This window comes from Armigeres subalbatus, chromosome 3 (assembly GCF_024139115.2).
Source record: "Armigeres subalbatus isolate Guangzhou_Male chromosome 3, GZ_Asu_2, whole genome shotgun sequence".
In the NCBI taxonomy this organism is placed as follows: Eukaryota; Metazoa; Arthropoda; class Insecta; order Diptera; family Culicidae; genus Armigeres; species Armigeres subalbatus.
The window spans coordinates 142,284,247-142,303,328 of NC_085141.1; the positions used below are offsets into that span (position 1 = coordinate 142,284,247).

Here is a 19,082-nt window from a genome sequence, read left to right on the forward strand (position 1 = left end):
CCGACGGAGGTCCTTCGTAGCTTAGTTGGTTGAAGCACCAGTCTAGCGTACTGTAGGGTCATGGGTTCGAGTCCCATCGAAGGGAAAGTGGTTACCTCCAATACATTTTCCAAATCAATATCTTTCACATAACGTACATATTCACATATGAGTTTTCATAACATTGTAAATCTTCCAATGGAGTTAAATTGAATATATATCTGGGATCTGAGGAGGCGTTTTGAGTTGATTGGGGTATTATAGAGTAGCTACAGCTTAGTACTTTGGGCTGTGGGCTTGAGGTAATTATCACCCCGTAAGATGTATGTTCCCTGTAAGCCCAATTTCTCAGCACTGGCGTTCAAATTTTCTTTCAAATTGCGGATGAACATTTCGTGATACATAATTCCTTCAATAATGTGAAATTTTCTCACACCGGTTGCGCTCAAGCACCTCAGAGACCTTGACGGAGCCCCCATCATGCTTTACTGCTAAAAAGAGATTCTGCGGCTGTATCTCAATTTTCCTTTTCCGCCATACCATACATCGGCCATTTGATCCAAATGTGCTGTACTTGCTTTCGTCAGATAACATGACTTGTTTCCGAAAGTCAGCCTTCTTCCAGCGATATTTTTAGCGCAAATCGAGCTGTTTTTGGTAATTTGATGGCTCACTTGAATTTTCTTCCGTGATACTCGCCCATTATACCCATACTTTTCACAGGTATTTCTGTTCGTATTGGTTCATATCTGAGCACTTCTTCTCTCCAACTCACTTGCCTAAATGGGTGAACTTTTTTTTAAGGATTTTTTTTTATTTTCCGCACAATAAATCGCTCATCGTTATCAGTTTATCATCGCTGAGGACCACTATGTTATTTGTTTTGATAGACTTTTGTGGCGCTGATGCGATCAATCACCAAATAAATGGTTGAATTCTTGCTACCCTTAGTCTACCCACATTTCTTGCAAAGTCATAAGTCAACTTGCACTAATTATGCAGGCGTAGAATACGTTTTTTTTTTCATTTGGACTCATCTTTTTACTTTTCCCACCCATGGCGCTTCTATTTCCCGCAACAAGTACAAACAAAACAAAAACATTATTTGATCTGTCATTGAATATTGACAAAAATGTTTGCTAGACATCACTAGAGTGTGCTAGTGTAACTACATGCGAATAAAACTATTATATTCGTGTTTCACTCGATTATTTTCTGAATAGACGAATACTTTTTGAGCGAGCGGAATTGGCGAAATTTAGATATTCTCTACACACTTAATTTATTTTACCGAGGCCGGCAAAATAAATTGCCGAGAATCCAACAGCTGAGAGCTCGGTAAAAATCTCGTTAAAAGTTCAAATTGCCGACTGAGCTGCAAAACATGTAGTCTTGTCAGCTGTCAAAATTTACCGGGCGATCGGCAAATGAATTACCGAGATCTTTGGCATATATTTTTACCGAGATTCAGTAAATGATTGTTTTTCTTCCTTTTCTTATGTCAAATGCAAAAAAAAAAAACAAATACAAACAATAAAGATATGAAGTAAATATATTTATTTTGAATAACAACACATGTTAATTTTGTACATCATCTTCCGGTGGGTATACTTGGCATGTTTTCGAAATGGTTGGTCGATAGTTCATTGCGTGAATGGAGCGGAATTGCATCTTGCATCTGCCACCTTCGACACTAATGCACGTATTCAATGATGGTGGTTTGATTTAATCAGCATACACAATGCAAACTAACTGAAAAAAATGATAAACATTTTTAATGTGGTATTCACGCCTTTAATAATGGAATACTTACATTCTTTCAAAGAGCCGAAAAGTACTTGAAACCATTTATTTTTTATTTTTTCTGCGTTGTTGTTACAAGTTTGTATTTGACGTTTTACGCTTTTCCGAATCTCGGCTAATATATTATTTCACCGATTTAAATTGCAAAATATGTTACCGAATTTCGGTGATTCAGTTTCTTTGCTGATCTTCGGCAATCAGAAGTTAGAAAAACAATGCAAATGTCAAATGTTGACGAAATATCAGTCAAATGAGAATTTGCCGACCACGTTCGTCATTTCCTTTTACCGAGATGAATTTTGGAGATTAAGTGTGTAGATACCAGAAAAAGTAATTGAAATTTCTATTTGTTTTTGAATAATAATCATGTGTTGATAAGTTTTCTATCAAATTTAGAAGAAAGTTTTTTGATCTTACTTCTATCACGCCTAAGTTTTACATTTTACTAAAGAATATGCAGCTAGACGAATACTTTTTGGACACACTGTACTTTGAACTTTGATACTCATTTTGATATGGTTTCGAACATTTTGCAAATTGGCCACTTTCTTTGGGACACCTGGCCGCTTATAGTTCTCAAATGCTTTAAAAGTATCAGCTTTTAAAAATCTTGAAGTCTGATACCCATATTGATATGTTTCTGGACATTTGCAACTTCCCCGGGGCACCTGGAACCTACTACAGAGTGGTCATGGCAGCTGCTGGTTCTAAAATGCATTTAGAAGTATCACCTCGAAAAATCTTGAAGTTTGATACCCATATTGATATTTTTTTTAGCTCTATTTGTCCCGTTGGGCACCAGGGGGAGAAGGCGGAGCACTGAATCCCTACCCCAACATGTGCGACATCTGGATTTGGTTCTAAACTGTAAACAACAGTGTTAATTCTCTACCACCTTTTTGTTATGGCGAGGCAATTTTTATGCACACTTTTGTTTACGATATTTTATCAAAATTAAACACTCAATCATGCAGCAATATAACGATGTGATATGCTTGAGATACCTGCTTGATTATAGGGACTCGAAAAAGAATTTATTTGCAGTAACTAACCGAATATAAAAATGTTCACATTAACGATTGCGCCCTAACACCGGTTCTAAGCTTCGATGCAGAGTACACGAGCTTTGTTCGCCAGTGACAGGCGTATGAGGCAGGGGGAGAAGGCGGAGCACTGAATCCCTACCCCAACATGTGCGACATCTGGATTTGGTTCTAAACTGTAAACAACAGTGTTAATTCTCTACCACCTTTTTGTTATGGCGAGGCAATTTTTATGCACACTTTTGTTTACGATATTTTATCAAAATTAAACACTCAATCATGCAGCAATATAACGATGTGATATGCTTGAGATACCTGCTTGATTATAGGGACTCGAAAAAGAATTTATTTGCAGTAACTAACCGAATATAAAAATGTTCACATTAACGATTGCGCCCTAACACCGGTTCTAAGCTTCGATGCAGAGTACACGAGCTTTGTTCGCCAATGACAGGCGTATGAGGCCCTTGTTGGGCACTGTGAGCGAATTTTATTTTATTATCATTTCGTCATTACTTTCGACTGCAACGCTAACACTTGGCTAGTGCATAGTTTTCACTATGATTGTGTTTTCACTTCTACTTTATCGACTAAGCAGTTACGAACACATGTTGTATGCGAAATCCAAGCAGACCCCACACGAGGCATATATTGACAATACTTTTGACGTAGGACTAACGTCTTTCTTTACTATACTGGGTGTCATTTAGATTTTTGGAAATCGAGAGCGCTACACTGGAAGGGAAGATTTTGAACGCTACTAGCGCCTTTATCTTTCGATGGATTTTTTAAGATTTATATACAGGGGTTAGGCAAAATGATTGAGATAGGCAAAATTTGGCCCAAATTCAAATCCCTATAACTTTTTGAAAAATTGATGAAATTGGACAAAACCGGAAGCATTCGACGGCAAATTTAGTCAAGATTTAGGAACATGTGCGGTCACGAATACTGGCCACCGGACACCGGAGATGTTCCGGATTTTCTGAGGCCATGTCAAAAACACATTTTTTCTGCCGTTCGTATTTTTGTGTGGTTTGAAGTTACACCGATAAACACTATTTTCCTAGAAACTAGATCTTATTGAAAATTGAATGCGGGCGGTTGCGCAAAGATCCGTTGAAAAACATCCGAGATATGGCCATTTCAGTAAACCTGGTTCCGGATACTATGGTCAATTATGTATATCCTTCCAATCACGTATATATTATCCGGTACCATATCAATATTGGTATCAAACTTCAAGATTTTTCATGGAGATGCTTCAGGAAGCATATGCAGGACGATCAGTTGCCCTGACCACCCTGTAGTAGGTTCCAGGTGCCCTGGGGGAAGTGGCCAATTTGAAAAACGTTCAGAACCCTAACAATATGGGTATCAAACTTCAAGATTTTTCATGGAGATGCTTCAGGAAGCATATTCAGGACGATCAGTTGCTCTGACCACTCTGTAGTAGGTTCCAGGTGCCCCAGAGGAAGTGGCCAATTTGAAAAACATTCAGAACCATATCAATATGGGTATCAAACTTCAACCAGCTGTCATGACCACTCTGTAGTAGGTTCCAGGTGTCCTGGGGAAGTGGCCAATTTGCAAAATGTTCGAAATCATATCAAAATGAGCATCAAAGTTCGAGGTTTTTCATGGAGATGCTTTTGGACTCTCCTGTCGAATAGAGTTCGCCGCAGCACGAAGTTGACTATCTACAAAACGCTCATTAGACTGGTCTGCCTCTATGGCCACGAAAGTTGGATGTTGCTGGCGAAGGACCAACGCGCCCTTGGAGTTTCCGAATGGAAGGTGTTGCGGACTATTTATGGTGGGGTGCAGATGGAAGACAATGGAGGTGGTGGTGGAGGTCAATGAACCACTGAGTTGTAACTGTTAGGAGAACTATCCACACGGTACAATTTTGGCGGTTACGGTGGGCCGGGCATGTAGCCAGAACGTCAGACGATAACCCGATTGAGATGGTGCTCGATAATGATCCGACCGGTACAAGAAGAAGAGGCGCGATGCGGTCACGGGGGATCGACCAAGTGTAAGATGGCCTGCCATCAATGGCAGCAGGTCGCAAGCATAACTTAGCAATTGTGTGGGGTGCTATATCTTGACATGGCCATGGTCCTATTATGGCACTTAAGGGCAAAGTGAAGCCTGCCGATTATCAAATTATTTTGGAAGACAAGGTATTTGTTGATATGATGACAAATCCTGAATATGACGTCTGTTTTTCATTTTTGCGAAAGATTCGCAGGTCGCGTTCCACTTGGTCGATCCACCGTGACCGATGCACGCCTCTTCTTCTTGTACCGGTCGGATTATTATCGAAGCATCATCTCAATCGGGTTATCGTCTGACATTCTGGCTACATGCCCGGCCCATCGTAACCGCCAAAATTGTACCATGTGGATAGTTCTCCTAACAGTTACAACTCGTGGTTTATTGACCTCCACCACCACCTCCATTGTCTTCCATCTGCACCCCACCATAGATGGTCCGCAACACCTTCCATTCGGAAACTCCAAGGGCGCGTTGGTCCTTCGCCAGCAACATCCAACTTTCGTGGCCATAGAGGCAGACCAGTCTAATGAGCGTTTTGTAGATAGTCAACTTCGTGCTGCGGCGAACTCTATTCGACAGGAGAGTCCAAAAGCATCTCCATGAAAAACCTTGAACTTTGATGCTCATTTTGATATGGTTTCGAACATTTTGCAAATTGGCCACTTCCCCAGGACACCTGGAACCTACTACAGAGTGGTCATGACAGCTGCTGGTTCTAAAATCCATTTAAAAGTATCACCTCGAAAAATCTTGAGGTTTGATACCCATATTGATATGGTTCTGAACATTTTTCAAATTGGCCACTTCCCCGGGGCACCTGGAACCAACTACAGAGTGGTCAGGGCAACTGATCGTCCTGAATATGCTTCCTGAAGCATCTCCATGAAAAACCTTGAACTTTGATACTCATTTTGATATAGTTTCGAACATTTTGCAAATTGGCCACTTCCCCCGGGGAACCTTGAACCCACTACAGAGTGGTCATGACAGCTGCTGGTTCTAAAATGCATTTAAAAGTATCACCTCGAAAAATCTTGAAGTTTGATACCCATATTGATAGGGTTCTGAACGTTTTTCCAATTGGCCACTTCCCCGGGGCACCTGGAACCTACTACAGAGTGGTCAGGGCAACTGATCGTCCTGAATATGCTTCCTGAAGCATCTCCATGAAAAATCTTGAAGTTTGATACCCATATTGATAGGGTTCTGAACGTTTTTCAAATTGGCCACTTCCCCCGGGGCACCTGGAACCTACTACAGAGTGGTCAGAGCAACTGATCATCCTGAATATGCTTCCTGAAGCATCTCCATGAAAAACCTTGAACTTTGATACTCATTTTGATATAGTTTCGAACATTTTGCAAATTGGCCACTTCCCCAGGACACCTGGAACATACTACAGAGTGGTCATGACAGCTGCTGGTTCTAAAATGCATTTAAAGGTATCACCTCAAAAAATCTTGAAGTTTGGTACCCATATTGATAGGGTTTTGAACGTTTTTCAAATTGGCCACTTCCCCCGGGGCACCTGGAACCTACCACAGAGTGGTCAGGGCAACTGATCGTCCTGAATATGCTTCCTGAAGCATCTTCATAAAAAATCTTGAAGTTTGATACCCATATTGATAGGGTTCTGAACGTTTTTCAAATTGGCCACTTCCCCCGGGGCACCTGTAACCTACTACAGAGTGGTCAGGGCAACTGATCGTCCTGAATATGCTTCCTGAAGCATCTCCATGAAAAATATTGAAGTTTGATACCCATATTCATAGGGTTCTGAACGTTTTTCAAATTGGCCACTTCCCCCGGGGCACCTGGAACCTACTACAGAGTGGTCAGAGCAACTGATCATCCTGAATATGCTTCCTGAAGCATCTTCATGAAAAATCTTGAAGTTTGATACCCATATTGATAGGGTTCTGAACGTTTTCAAATTGGCCACTTCCCCCGGGGCACCTGGAACCTACTACAGAGTGGTCAGAGCAACTGATCATCCTGAATATGCTTCCTGAAGCATCTTCATGAAAAATCTTGAAGTTTGATACCCATATTGATAGGGTTCTGAACGTTTTTCAAATTGGCCACTTCCCCCGGGGCACCTGGAACCTACTACAGAGTGGTCACAACTGACCATCTTGAATATGCTTCTTGAAGCATCTTCATGAAAAATCTTGAAGTTTGATACCCATATTGTTAGGGTTCTGAACGTTTTTCAAATTGGCCACTTCCCCCGGGGCACCTGGAACCTACTTCAGAGTGGTCAGGGCAACTGATCGTCCTGCATATGCTTCCTGAAGCATCTCCATGAAAAATCTTGAAGTTTGATACCAATATTGATATGGTACCGGATAATATATACGTGATTGGAAGGATATACATAATTGACCATAGTATCCGGAATCAGGTTTACTGAAATGGCCATATCTCGGATGTTTTTCAACGGATCTTAGCGCAACAGCCCGCATTCAATTTTCAATAAGATCTAGTTTCTAGGAAAATAATGTTTATCGATGTAACTTTAAACCACACAAAAATTCGAGCGGCAGAAAAAATGTGTTTTTGACATGGCCTCCGAAAATCCGGAACATCTCCGGTGTCCGGTAGCCAGTGTTCGTGACCGCACATGTTCCTAAATCTTGACTAAATTAGCCGTCGAATGCTTCCGGTTTTGTCCAATTTCATCAATTTTTCAAAAAGTTATAAGGATTTGAATTTGGGCCAAATTTTGCCTATCTCAATCATTTTGCCTAACCCCTGTATCAATCGACTCGGACACTCTCCACCATTTTGCCTATTTCATTGAAACTTAAAATTATTAACGATAAGCTATTGAAAATTTCAATTCTTGTCAAAGCCAGTAAAAATTTCATATATAACCAATCCCGTGCATTCCTAACACGGTCATCAGAATACGGTATGTCACGGGCCTTTGGGTCTACCGGAAGATTTTCTTTGTGTATAAAAGAAGCAGTGCCTGCCGTGTGCGAGTCATTACAATTTGTGACAGCAGCGCGTACTGACGTGCTTTTTGCTCGCGTATTTTTCGTTTCGTTCGTTCGTTTGCTGTTTACCTACACAGCGACAGCATGCAGTCACCAGCGGTAGAACTGCCGGTGGGTCTGCGAATATGCATGAAAGAAGTGGGCGCATTTTTTGTCATTCTGAGCTTGATGATGGTCGGTTGCGATGGATGCAATCGCCCATCGCATCGCTCGGAGTTCACAACTAGTGGCCGATGATGGCTGAGGCAGCGAGGGCAGTGGAGGTGGATGAAGAAGAATAAAATTAGAGAGATTTGTTCTGCTCATCCAGGTGATTAGTTTCATAATCCACATGACCCCGGGATGGGTACGATGAAAGATATTTTAGTTACCAGATAAAGATTGTCGCTGTCGTCACTGTCCGGAACATATTTTACTGGCGAAGATAGGGAATCTAAATGTCAATGAAGGAAAAATACATACGATTTGACAGTTAGGTACCATGTTCCGGACAGCCCAAGTAGCACACGCAACATCTTCCAAAAAGCACTTTGTTTCTATTCAGTTTCATTAAAGGCATTGAAAAAACATCAAAGCACGAAAAAGTTGCATCAAGATGTCAAAAACGTTCGAGTTGTGATCAATGTTTCATTAACATTGCAATGCAGTACGTGTCTGACATTTGGAAACAAGCAACCAAAGAATACTGCACTTTATGTTGCAAACACGAAACAAAATCATCAAGCTTTATTTTTTACCATGCAACTTCAATGCGTCTTTCAAAATTTATTTGTTTGTTTAAATTAAGTTGCAGATAAGTTGAGTGTGTCTTCATGTTTAATTTAGAATCGTTCAACGTTTTGACAACTCACAATTTATTCCAGTGATGGTGCAATCAAGTAACAGAAAACCCGAGTACAAAACTTCATAATCGTATGGTTTTTATGGTGAGTCAACAAGCAGTTCCTTCGAAGTGTTGAATGGTGCTGTGGTAGAGTGAAGGACTATCAATCACAAGATCCATAAATCGAATCCAGTTTTATATTTTTATTTTATTTTTTTTTCCGCTGTAGTATTTTGCAACATTATTGAAATTTTACTGCAAACGAAGGATGTTTCCGTAGGCTCCACTTCTTGCGTTTTTTAGATTGCAAGATAGTTATATTTGATGGCACATACGCAAAGAATGTTTCTTTCCGCATAGTTGCAACACAGTGAAATGTTCAGAAGTGAAACAAGTTGTGCTTGGGAGCAGAACAAAGACAACCGAAGCGACAATCTTTATCTGGTAACTAAAATATCTTTTGGTACGAGTCATGTCACATGACTGACCATATGTTAAGTTGTGCTTGGTACTAAACGACACGTACATTAAAACATGGTTATACTATAACCGTTCTGATTCCCCAGCAAAAAAAATCAACTACACTGAAAAAAATTGATTCAAATAATTATTTCATTTATTTGCAATAGGCATTAGGGAAGATCCATAAAGTACGTCACGCAAAATTTGGCTATTTTCAACCCCCCCCCCCCTCCCCCCTTCGTCACACTTTTTGTATTAAACCTCTAAAATTGTTGTATGAGTCGTCACGCTGTTCGGAAACCCCCCTCCCCCCCTAGGAGCGTGACGTACTTTGTGGATGGCCCCTTAGCAATTAAAGACGCACAATCAGCAATAGTGTTAATATCCATTTTAGATTAGGAAATTTCACTGTATTAAACGTAAATCTTTTAAAAAAGTCCGCAAAAAATAATTTCCAGAAGAATATTTAAATAAACTTTATCTTATTCTTTGTTTTTCATTTTCTGAGAAATTGTATTATGTATTAAATTTGACATAGACTCGGAGTTTTAAATCAAAACATTAAATATTTTTTCGTTGATGTATTAGCAGTACTGCTCCTTGACTTGTTTCTTATTGTTGTGAAATTTTTCAGCAGTAAGCATGCATGTTAGCAAAAATAAGGAACGAAATTGGTGCTGAATTTTTTTGTTTGGAAAACGGGATAGTTCCCCCAAACTAGCTCATTTTGCCCAAGTTTGAAAATTTTATAAATAGAATTTTTAAACTTCAAATACTATCATCAAAAAGAAATCTTTAAATGTACTACGATTGCTTGAGTAAATAAGGGCTTAATAGATAGAAACAAAGGAATTCTAATTATGTACTTAATTATTAGTTTTATTTTCCGAAGCTTTGAATAAACAAATTGTTAATAATTCTACACAGCATGGAAGTTGTCGTTTCCAATATCAATACTATAATCAAACTCCATAGATCCAAAAGTTTGAAGTTAAATGTAAATACGTTACGTTTATACAAGTCCTACGTCTACTCGCGGTTATGTTGAAAACATTACACTCTAAATAATCATCACGTCATATTCACGTGAAAAATCACGTAACTGATCTGTCTTGAACAAACGACGATTGTTACGTGATGTTAGTGATGTTCATCTGAAATTCACGTAACTTTTACTAAAAATCTTGGTGAATATGTTTGTATGTATTCGTAAACAATTAAAGTGAAATTGTGTTAGTGTGATTGCAGCTTCGGTATTTGCGGAAAACTAGCATTGTAAACAATCTTCACGTCAGATTTACCTGAAAACAAATATGGTTCTCATCCACCATACTTTTCACGTGAGAGTGACTTGATACTCACGTAAGAATAAAAGATACATAACCTAAACATAATTATAGGATTTGCAGAGGTAAGCGATATTTCATGTGCAACTAGGCGGGGATTTTCCGAACCTGCATGTTCCCTCATTGGAAAAAAAATCAGCGGAAGTCGGATAAAATTTATAAGATTCGTAGAAAGTAATATGCAAGAGATGAAGCTACATGAAGCCTATAACTACCGTTTTCGGTAGCGTTAGTAGAAAATTTCTATTCCAGATTTCAACTGCCAAGACTGAACTACTTTTTGCTTGATTTAACAGCGGAAATAGCAGCAATTTTTGAGAAAGAAACTAGTTTCATCTTTTTCTACAAATCTAATAAATTTTATTCGAAATTTTTCAGTTACTGATTTTTTCTCCAACAGTGTTTTCCCGAAGCGCAATGGCCGAATGACAGCATTTTCTGTCTAATGATAAAAACATCATTCTGCATCAAATGCAGTTCAACGCATCAAGTGCATCAACAATGCGAAGAAGTCTCCTGTTTACGGCTGTAGGCAGTCACTAGTTTATTTTGCTTTCATTAAAAAACAATTTTGCAATATATTTCAAACCATGTAATGGTTAACTGATGTCATATAGCTTTTACTGAAATTTCACGTAACCAGTACGTAGAAATCACGTAAAAATCACCTGATCAAACACGTAACTACTTTCAAACTTCACGTCATTAGTACTGGAAAATCCAGTCAGATTCACCTGATAAATCACGTAACTCAACGAGATATAATTTTGTTCAGGTTACATGCCATTCAGGTCACTCTTACGTGAAAAGTATGGTGGATGAGAACCACATTTGTTTTCAGGTAAATATGACGTGAAGATTTTTCAGAGTGTAGGGGAACTGGGGGTAGGACGCCCACGTTAAGGAAAATGCCATTTTTATCAATGAAAACCACCATTTCAGCCAGTTTTCATCAGCGCATACTGAAGAACAGCATATCTGCGACTGACTACCGATAACAGATATCTAATTGTCCATTTTATTGCACAGAAATTTGATTTTTAAAAAGCACCCGGAAAAAATGATTTTGAAACCATGCGGGGTGAGATGCGCCAGTGGATGGGTTAAAACGCGCATGTGCTTATCGTACTGATTTTCATTTTAATTGCCTACATTAAGGCAATTAACCGAATGTTTCAGCTGTTTCGGTCATATGAAATGAGCATGGGCGTAATGCCCCACACCGACCTCAAGTTTGAAGGCCCATAAAATCGTTTTAAAACCATTTTTGACGACGATTTCGTGTGGAACATAAAGAACACGAGTAAGCAGCATGGCTCATGGCTCAATTATTAATTTATCAATGTATAACAGCGACAGAAAGACTAAATTCCACCGAGCTAGAATTGCATCAAAACACGCAAAAATCGTTTTTTCGAGTTTTTCATGTATAACTAGAGAAAAATCATGAAATATATGTATCCAATGGCAATATTTTTCATTGCTTTATCGTATAGACTATTGAAAATAATCAAAATGGGGATATTTAACCTTATTCAGGGGTGGCGCGTTTTAACCCCTATGGGCGTGCTACCCCCACTTCCCCTACCCATTGCTCGTTTTTTCGTCAAACTTTTCATCAAACTTTTCTTTAATATTTTCACTGATTAGCCGGCATGGCCGTAGCTGAAGAAAAACTCATTTTTTTTCTTGAACTAATACGAATAAAATAGCGGTATTACGCACAAAACACGCACACACTCAACCGTCATCGACTCCTGTGGGCAAACTGGGGGGGAAATATTGAAAGGAATATCAAACTTTTCTGATTTCCCTCAATATTTACTAATATTTTGGGTTCGCACTCACACCATCAATCTTTTTCTTCAATAATCAAGAGTTTGTCAAACTTTTTCCGTCGTGTGGGGTCTGCTACTGAGTGGTCCATTTGTTCGTTTTCCGTTAATCTGTTCCCATTGTCCGACCCGTTGGAGATACACCTCCGATGAATGCAGTGTCAGTCGCTGTCCGATAGCCGTGATGAGCAGGTGTTCCCCAATGCACTGTCCACCATGTGCTTATCTTTCAGCGGCATGACGAAGACTGTTTTGCAGGAGTTGGGAATCAAACCCATGATGATCCACTTGAGAAAGCGAACGTTTAGCCAACTACGCCACGAGACCCCCCCCCATGTTGATATGTACCGGATAATATATACGTGATTGGGAGGATATAGGGGAAATGTTCCGATCTCCATCTCACTGTACATATCATCGCTAAACAAAGAAATACTTGTAATCTTGTAATATCAACGCACCCTCTGACCATAGCCTATCTGCGTTGTATTTAAATACCGCTGAGCGATACGTCTACTGGGCAACACGTCCGGTGTGCACTGCACTAAGATCTCCTTAGATGCAACCGGACCGAGATCTTACTTAAGGCTCCGAAGGGTCCGTTTCGTTGTGATATGTTGCCATAAAATAGAAATGTATGCACTTGCTTTTCTAATCTACGGGAATATTTAAATTTACTAATGATATTGATTATTCACGATGTATCTAAATATGTGACAAGTAAATTCATTCATCGATCAGATTAGAACGAGCTCAGTGCAATTAAAATATAAACGCAATACTTATCTGCAATTCACAGAAGATGTTGGGATTGTCCTTGAAGTAATCACGTTGTGAACACAGACTTCCTGTATTGACGGTGGTTGTTATGAATATGAATACCACTGCTGATACCGGAACTATGAGATTTTCTTCATCATTGGTCGTCTGGAAAGAGGTAGATAAAAGAATTGGGCCGCTTTCACTCGCCGGCCCGCAAAACATTAGTAAGTAATTAATCTTACTACAAAGACAAAAATACAGTTCTAATAATTCTGTCTTATTAATGGATATCACACATGCCCATCTGATACTCAACTTAACCAAAAACATATCCTCAATACTTAATAAAACGATAACTGTATATAGTTTCTATTATTGTTCATATATACCTACTATTCAATCTAGGATTCCAAAACGGATAAATTGATTCAGTTCCTAACTAAAAGCTTATCCTCAACGCTTTGGCTGTCAATAGTCTTCACAATATGAACCTTGAAGGTTTTAACTTTGTTCAATCATACATCTGTTTATGTATATTAAAACTCAATCCTAACTACCCCGAAACCGCTTTCAACACATAACTGCCCTGAGCACAGCCACTACATGCGACCCACAGGACCCCAATCGAGGACGGCCTACACTATACCGTTGTGAGCTTACACCCTCTCCTGGGCTGCGACGCTGAAAACATGCTCCTAACGTTTGATGCCTAAAAATAAAAATAATTAAACTAATTACACTAAATCTTACACTTTTGATCGAACCCGGCTGACATTCGCGTTAAACAATGTGTTCCATGAGTGCTGATCACTCATGATAACGCCCCGAATCGGCGAATAAAATGCAGTTTAACGCAGAGTTTAAACCCTCTCTTGCGCTAAGTAATGCTGAAAACCTAACTTCTAGGAATTTGATTCGTAGAAACAAATTATATTGAAATTGGTGCGTGGCAAAATAAGTTATACTATTAGCTAATTTAGTTAAACCCTGACTACTCCACATTATACTGGCCCGTTTGGAGTCATCCAGTGGCACTTGGTCTTGGCATTCGTTTTCTTTTCAAATTCTATAACAATTGACCACGCTTACCCCCATATTAGTAATATGTAGAACGAATGCTTGACTATTACTATACTAAGTATAGTAAAAGACCGGAAGTAATAATTGGGCCAGCCACCACCATCATCGCTAAACAAAGAAATACGGCACCAAATTCGTCACTTCTTTTTGTCAACATGCGTGCTCACTGCTGAAAAAAATCACAAAAATAATAAACAAACCAAATTCCTTTCCATTGCTTTGTTTTTGATGGGATGGAAATAGGAGCTATAAGATGAAATGGCGTACCGTTCCCCTACATAATTGACCATAGGATCCGAAAACAGGTTTACTGAAATGACCATATCTCGGATGTTTTTCAACAAATCTTTGCGCAACCACCCGCATTCAATTTTCAATAAGATCTAATTTCTAGGAAAATAGTGTTCATCAATGTAACTTTAAACCGCACAAAAATACGAACGGCAGAAAAAATGTGTTTTTGACATGGCCTCTAAAAACCCGGAACATCTCCGGTGTCCGGTGGCCAGTATTCGTGACCATGCATGTTCCTAAATCTTGATTAAATTTGCCATCGAATGCTTCCGGTTTTGTCCAATACGTGGGGCAACTTGAAACAATGCATATAAAAAAATAATTTCAGTATAAGGTACCCCGGGGCAAGTGGGACCTAAAAAAACGCTAGTTCAGCAAAATTGTTAACGCATATTTAGAAAACAGGGTATTTAAGAACATTAACCACGGATACATCATTAAATGCTTCCATTGTTGAAGTGTAGAGGTGTTGGAATAAATAATTACAAAAATATTAGTAGTGCTAGAAATAAATTTACCTTCATGACCCACTTACCCCTTCAAACGGGGCAAGTGGGACCTATTATGTTTTCTACTGTCGAACGAAGCTATTTTGAAGAATGTAGATAAACTGTTCATATTATTTCTAAGCATAAGTATTTTCAGATAATTGATAGGGATTGGTTGCATTTGATCTTTTTGTTTGCAAGAAGAAAGGTATTATAATGTTAGCAGATATGAAAACAAGATAACAGCCGATTTACTGCTTACTTGGCTGTTGTATTGTTTTCCATTAGCTTACTTTTGTACCAAATGTTTTAGGTGGCAAGGATAAGCAAATATTTATTCACTTTTCGTATGAATAAATATTTCTCTGCTTAGAAGATAAATTATTATATATATCAGTACTTCAGAAGAAACGTTTTTATTCAGTCTTTAATTTGTAACAGAACAAAATTTTCAATTTATGTGTTACGCACTTTATTTATCTAAGAATCTGATGCGAAGTTTGAAAATAACACAACACAAGACACATCCTGTTGACCTATTGTAGATTAAATAGATTATTTGCATTGTAAACGGAAGAATATCGCATCATAGTTATAGCCATTGCTCTTCTTCATGTGGGAGATAATTTACAGAATGCAAAATACACATTTTGTAATTAACTGTACAATACTTTTTAACATCGAAATCAAACTGCAACTGATTCAGATCCAAGTTCAGATCCATATGATATATGAATGACGAAGTTATTTCTCACTAGACAACCATCAACAACCATCAAAATTCAAGGGCAAATGAAAATGGCAGATTTTGGCTTTAATTAAAAAATTCAAATCGTTTCCGATGTCACCCAATTATTTAATTGCTCAAAACATTCACTTTCCACATCAATGATAAATTTAGAAATGACTATTTAGTTTGAAATCCATTGAAATAAAATAAAAGTAATAGATTTTCTCGGTAGTTTAAAGTCATGATCAAGCAATATCATTAGTTTGGTGTCTTAAATGGTTTTAATTCCAAATATTTTTGTATCGGGTGAATTCGTTGATAGTTTTGCTTCATCTTCCTAGAACATTGTTACCATCAAAAACGTTCATCGATTCATCTGCAGCCATAGTACCCACTTACCCCGTATTTTCTCTTGCCCCGGAGTACCTTACAAAATATTTATAAAAAAGTTTGGTAAGGTTGCTTATTTTTAATGTATAATCTTTGGCCCGAACTAGCAAACACCGCAAACGAAATCAAATTTTATCAAAGGGTGATTTTTTACAGCACTTCAAAGTTCAACTTTGAAAAAACCGTTTCAACTTGCCCCGGCGTACCTTAATTAATTTAAAGCTAAAGAATGATAATAAATTACTTTGATGTTTCCATGTGTTTTACTTAAATGCACTAGGGTCAACTTTTGCACTTTTTTATTTTTTATTTTACGCAACTATTTCACGTGGATTTTGGAATATACACGTTTTTACGCGAATTTTTTCCATGGATTTTTCACGCGGTTTATCGAAATCGTCAAGAAATACGTGAAAACTGCGAAAACTTTATTTTCGTTGAAGTCGTTTTTACGAGGATTTCGGGTGTTCGAGATAATTAGATAAAGCATGTTGTCTGGAAACTATAAAAGTAGGTATTTTAATAACATTCTTTCCTTCAAGATACAATAATGAAACATTTATTCTCTTCACGTACAGAAATAATAGCAAATATAATTAAAAACTTTAAGCAAGAAGTGACTCTCGAACAATATTCGAAATCTATAAAGGTGACGAGCGTTTTTCATTCGATTTGACTCGTTTTCCATTGTGCTATCGAGTATCCATAATGCCAAAACATCTCGTTATTCTTTTACCTCTTCCAGCATACTCGAACAACGAGTCATTTTCGAGATCGAAACGAAAACCGTAATGCCAAACATGTTCAACTCGATAGAATTTCGTTCGAATCGAGATGCACAATGCCACCCCAGTTTACTGATGCAAATAGAGTAACCAGAAGCTCAAATTAAAAATGAACCCCGTTAATTTGAATTAGGTACCGGTTAAATTATCGGGGGTCCACGGTACCACGAAATAAAGAAGCACTGGTAATGTTTTTGGTGAACTTTATGTTTTCTCAAGCGAATCAGTTTCTTATTTTGAATAACTACGCCACGAAATACGAATACTGAATCAATTGTGCGTATAATGACACACCTCCAAATTCATGTAAACTTACATCTTACATCTCAAACATTCTAAGTCTCAATCATTATGATACAGAATATTTGCTTTTGAGAGTACATCAAGGCATACGTAATTTTAAATCTTATTTGTGTTTGTGTCACTAAATATTCAAGTTCAATCCCGATCAAGAATGCATAGCAAAATTATAACTCAATTCTATCAATTGTTGTTATTTAAAACAACGTGTGTTATAATTAGGTAATTCGATAAAAATGTGTCTTCGGCCAGTTTTATTTCATATCAAAATTATAACAACATTAGTTATGAATATTTTCACAAAATAATTGCCTACATTTTTTGTAGACATTGGAAAAAAATCGGAGGTAATCACCCTCAGTATAACTTGAACCCGCTCGATGGTTATTCATAGCTGGAACAAAGTTAATTGCCTACATTATGGATGGAAATCCGTCGTGGTAGCATAAAAGATTTCTATCCGTGATGTTGCCTACATTACCTTGAAAGTAGATTTTTGTACCGAATAATTATATGAAAGTTTGCTATAATATTGATATAAAGATATCAGCCTCTGTTATAATTTTGTTACGGCTAGAGGGATTTTTGATATATTTTTTGTTATTTTAACAACTAACCAGCAACATTTATTACACATTTTGTTACATTATTTTTCTGAAATAAATAACTCCCGTTGTTATAATTTTGTTATGCATTATTGATCGGGATGGAGATTCAGTCGCATGTAAATGTCACATTTTTTTGGTGTGTTGAGTCCTGTCGATCCAGCTTGATGAAACATTTCGACAAAATATTTCAGTAAATTTCTCATATGAATTGATGCGTCCGAAGTTTGAGTATGTCCGAAATTAGGTTATCCACGGTAACCCGAATTCGCAGCTCGCCTTGTTGATTGGTAATTTATTGGTGGTCCACCAAGGAAGGAACGTTACAGTATTTGAAACAGAAAAGGCATTTGTTATTCGGTCTTATGTGGTTTCGGCCTTATGTGCATTCGGCCTTTTTATTTCGTCTTTCCGTAGTAGACCCTATATAAGGCAGGAGTGGCCTGTGCAGTACATAAAAGTCTTCTCCATTCGGCTTGGTTCATGGCTGCACTTAGTCAACCACCCAGTCTACGGAGGTTCCGCAAATCGTCCTCCACATGATTGATCCACATTGCACGCTGCCTACCTCGCCTTCTCGTGTCCATCGGATCGTTGTCGAGAACCATTTTCACCTGATTACTATCCGACATTTTGGCTACGTGCCCTACAGCAAGCCTTATAGAAGAAATTAGTTTTCGTTCCACTTTGCCACTTCATCGGTATACTGGCCTTATGGTCTTCAGGTAAACCAGTAGGTTATTCATTAGACCTAAAAAATGTCAAACCCAGCCACCTTAGCATGGTCTTGCTTTGTAGGCGCGCATCTGCAACTACCGAAATTAGTTGGAAACGCAGATATGGAGACAGCAGCAAATAAGAATAGCATTACGAATCTGGAACCAAACCATATGAAAATATCAGAATCTGTGTTTAAAATTCATAGATTTCTATTGCTTCAAATATATTTAGTATAACCAAATAATTCAATATAAATAATGCTACTAGCTGCGAGGTGGTCCTATACATACACTTATGCTGTCATTATTACTATTCTATAGCTACAGTTTTGATCAGTATTGCAGTTGCTCATGGGATAGTCCGTTTGCACATTGCATATTTGTCAGCCAACCGCTAAATCCACATTTCCTAGTTGGTTATATCAGCCATTAGAAGGTGACAAAATTTGACAACCTGGTCGTGTGCTGAAAAATAACACTTGGCCACTTCATACGCGGTATCGCAAGTATCTTGTAGTTCTAAAAAAATAAGATAATAAGTCTCTTTCGATCCATGTTTCCAATAAGCATAATCT

The 19,082-nt window shown here is 38.1% G+C and overlaps 2 protein-coding genes across 2 annotated transcripts in view; one reads left to right on the plus strand and one right to left on the minus strand.

Annotated features, from left to right (window-relative positions):
* LOC134227974 (RNA polymerase II-associated protein 1) overlaps window positions 1-19,082 on the plus strand; it is a 121,818-nt gene that overhangs the window by 27,164 nt on the left and 75,572 nt on the right. The gene's annotated exons all lie outside the window — the stretch shown is intronic.
* Window positions 18,679-19,082, minus strand: part of LOC134220277 (general odorant-binding protein 69a) — a 45,777-nt gene continuing 45,373 nt past the window's right edge. The window contains exon 3 of the mRNA XM_062699289.1: window positions 18,679-19,026. Within this exon, the coding sequence (XP_062555273.1) occupies window positions 18,917-19,026 (110 nt within the window). The 3' untranslated portion in view covers window positions 18,679-18,916. The remainder of the gene's footprint in view (window positions 19,027-19,082) is intronic.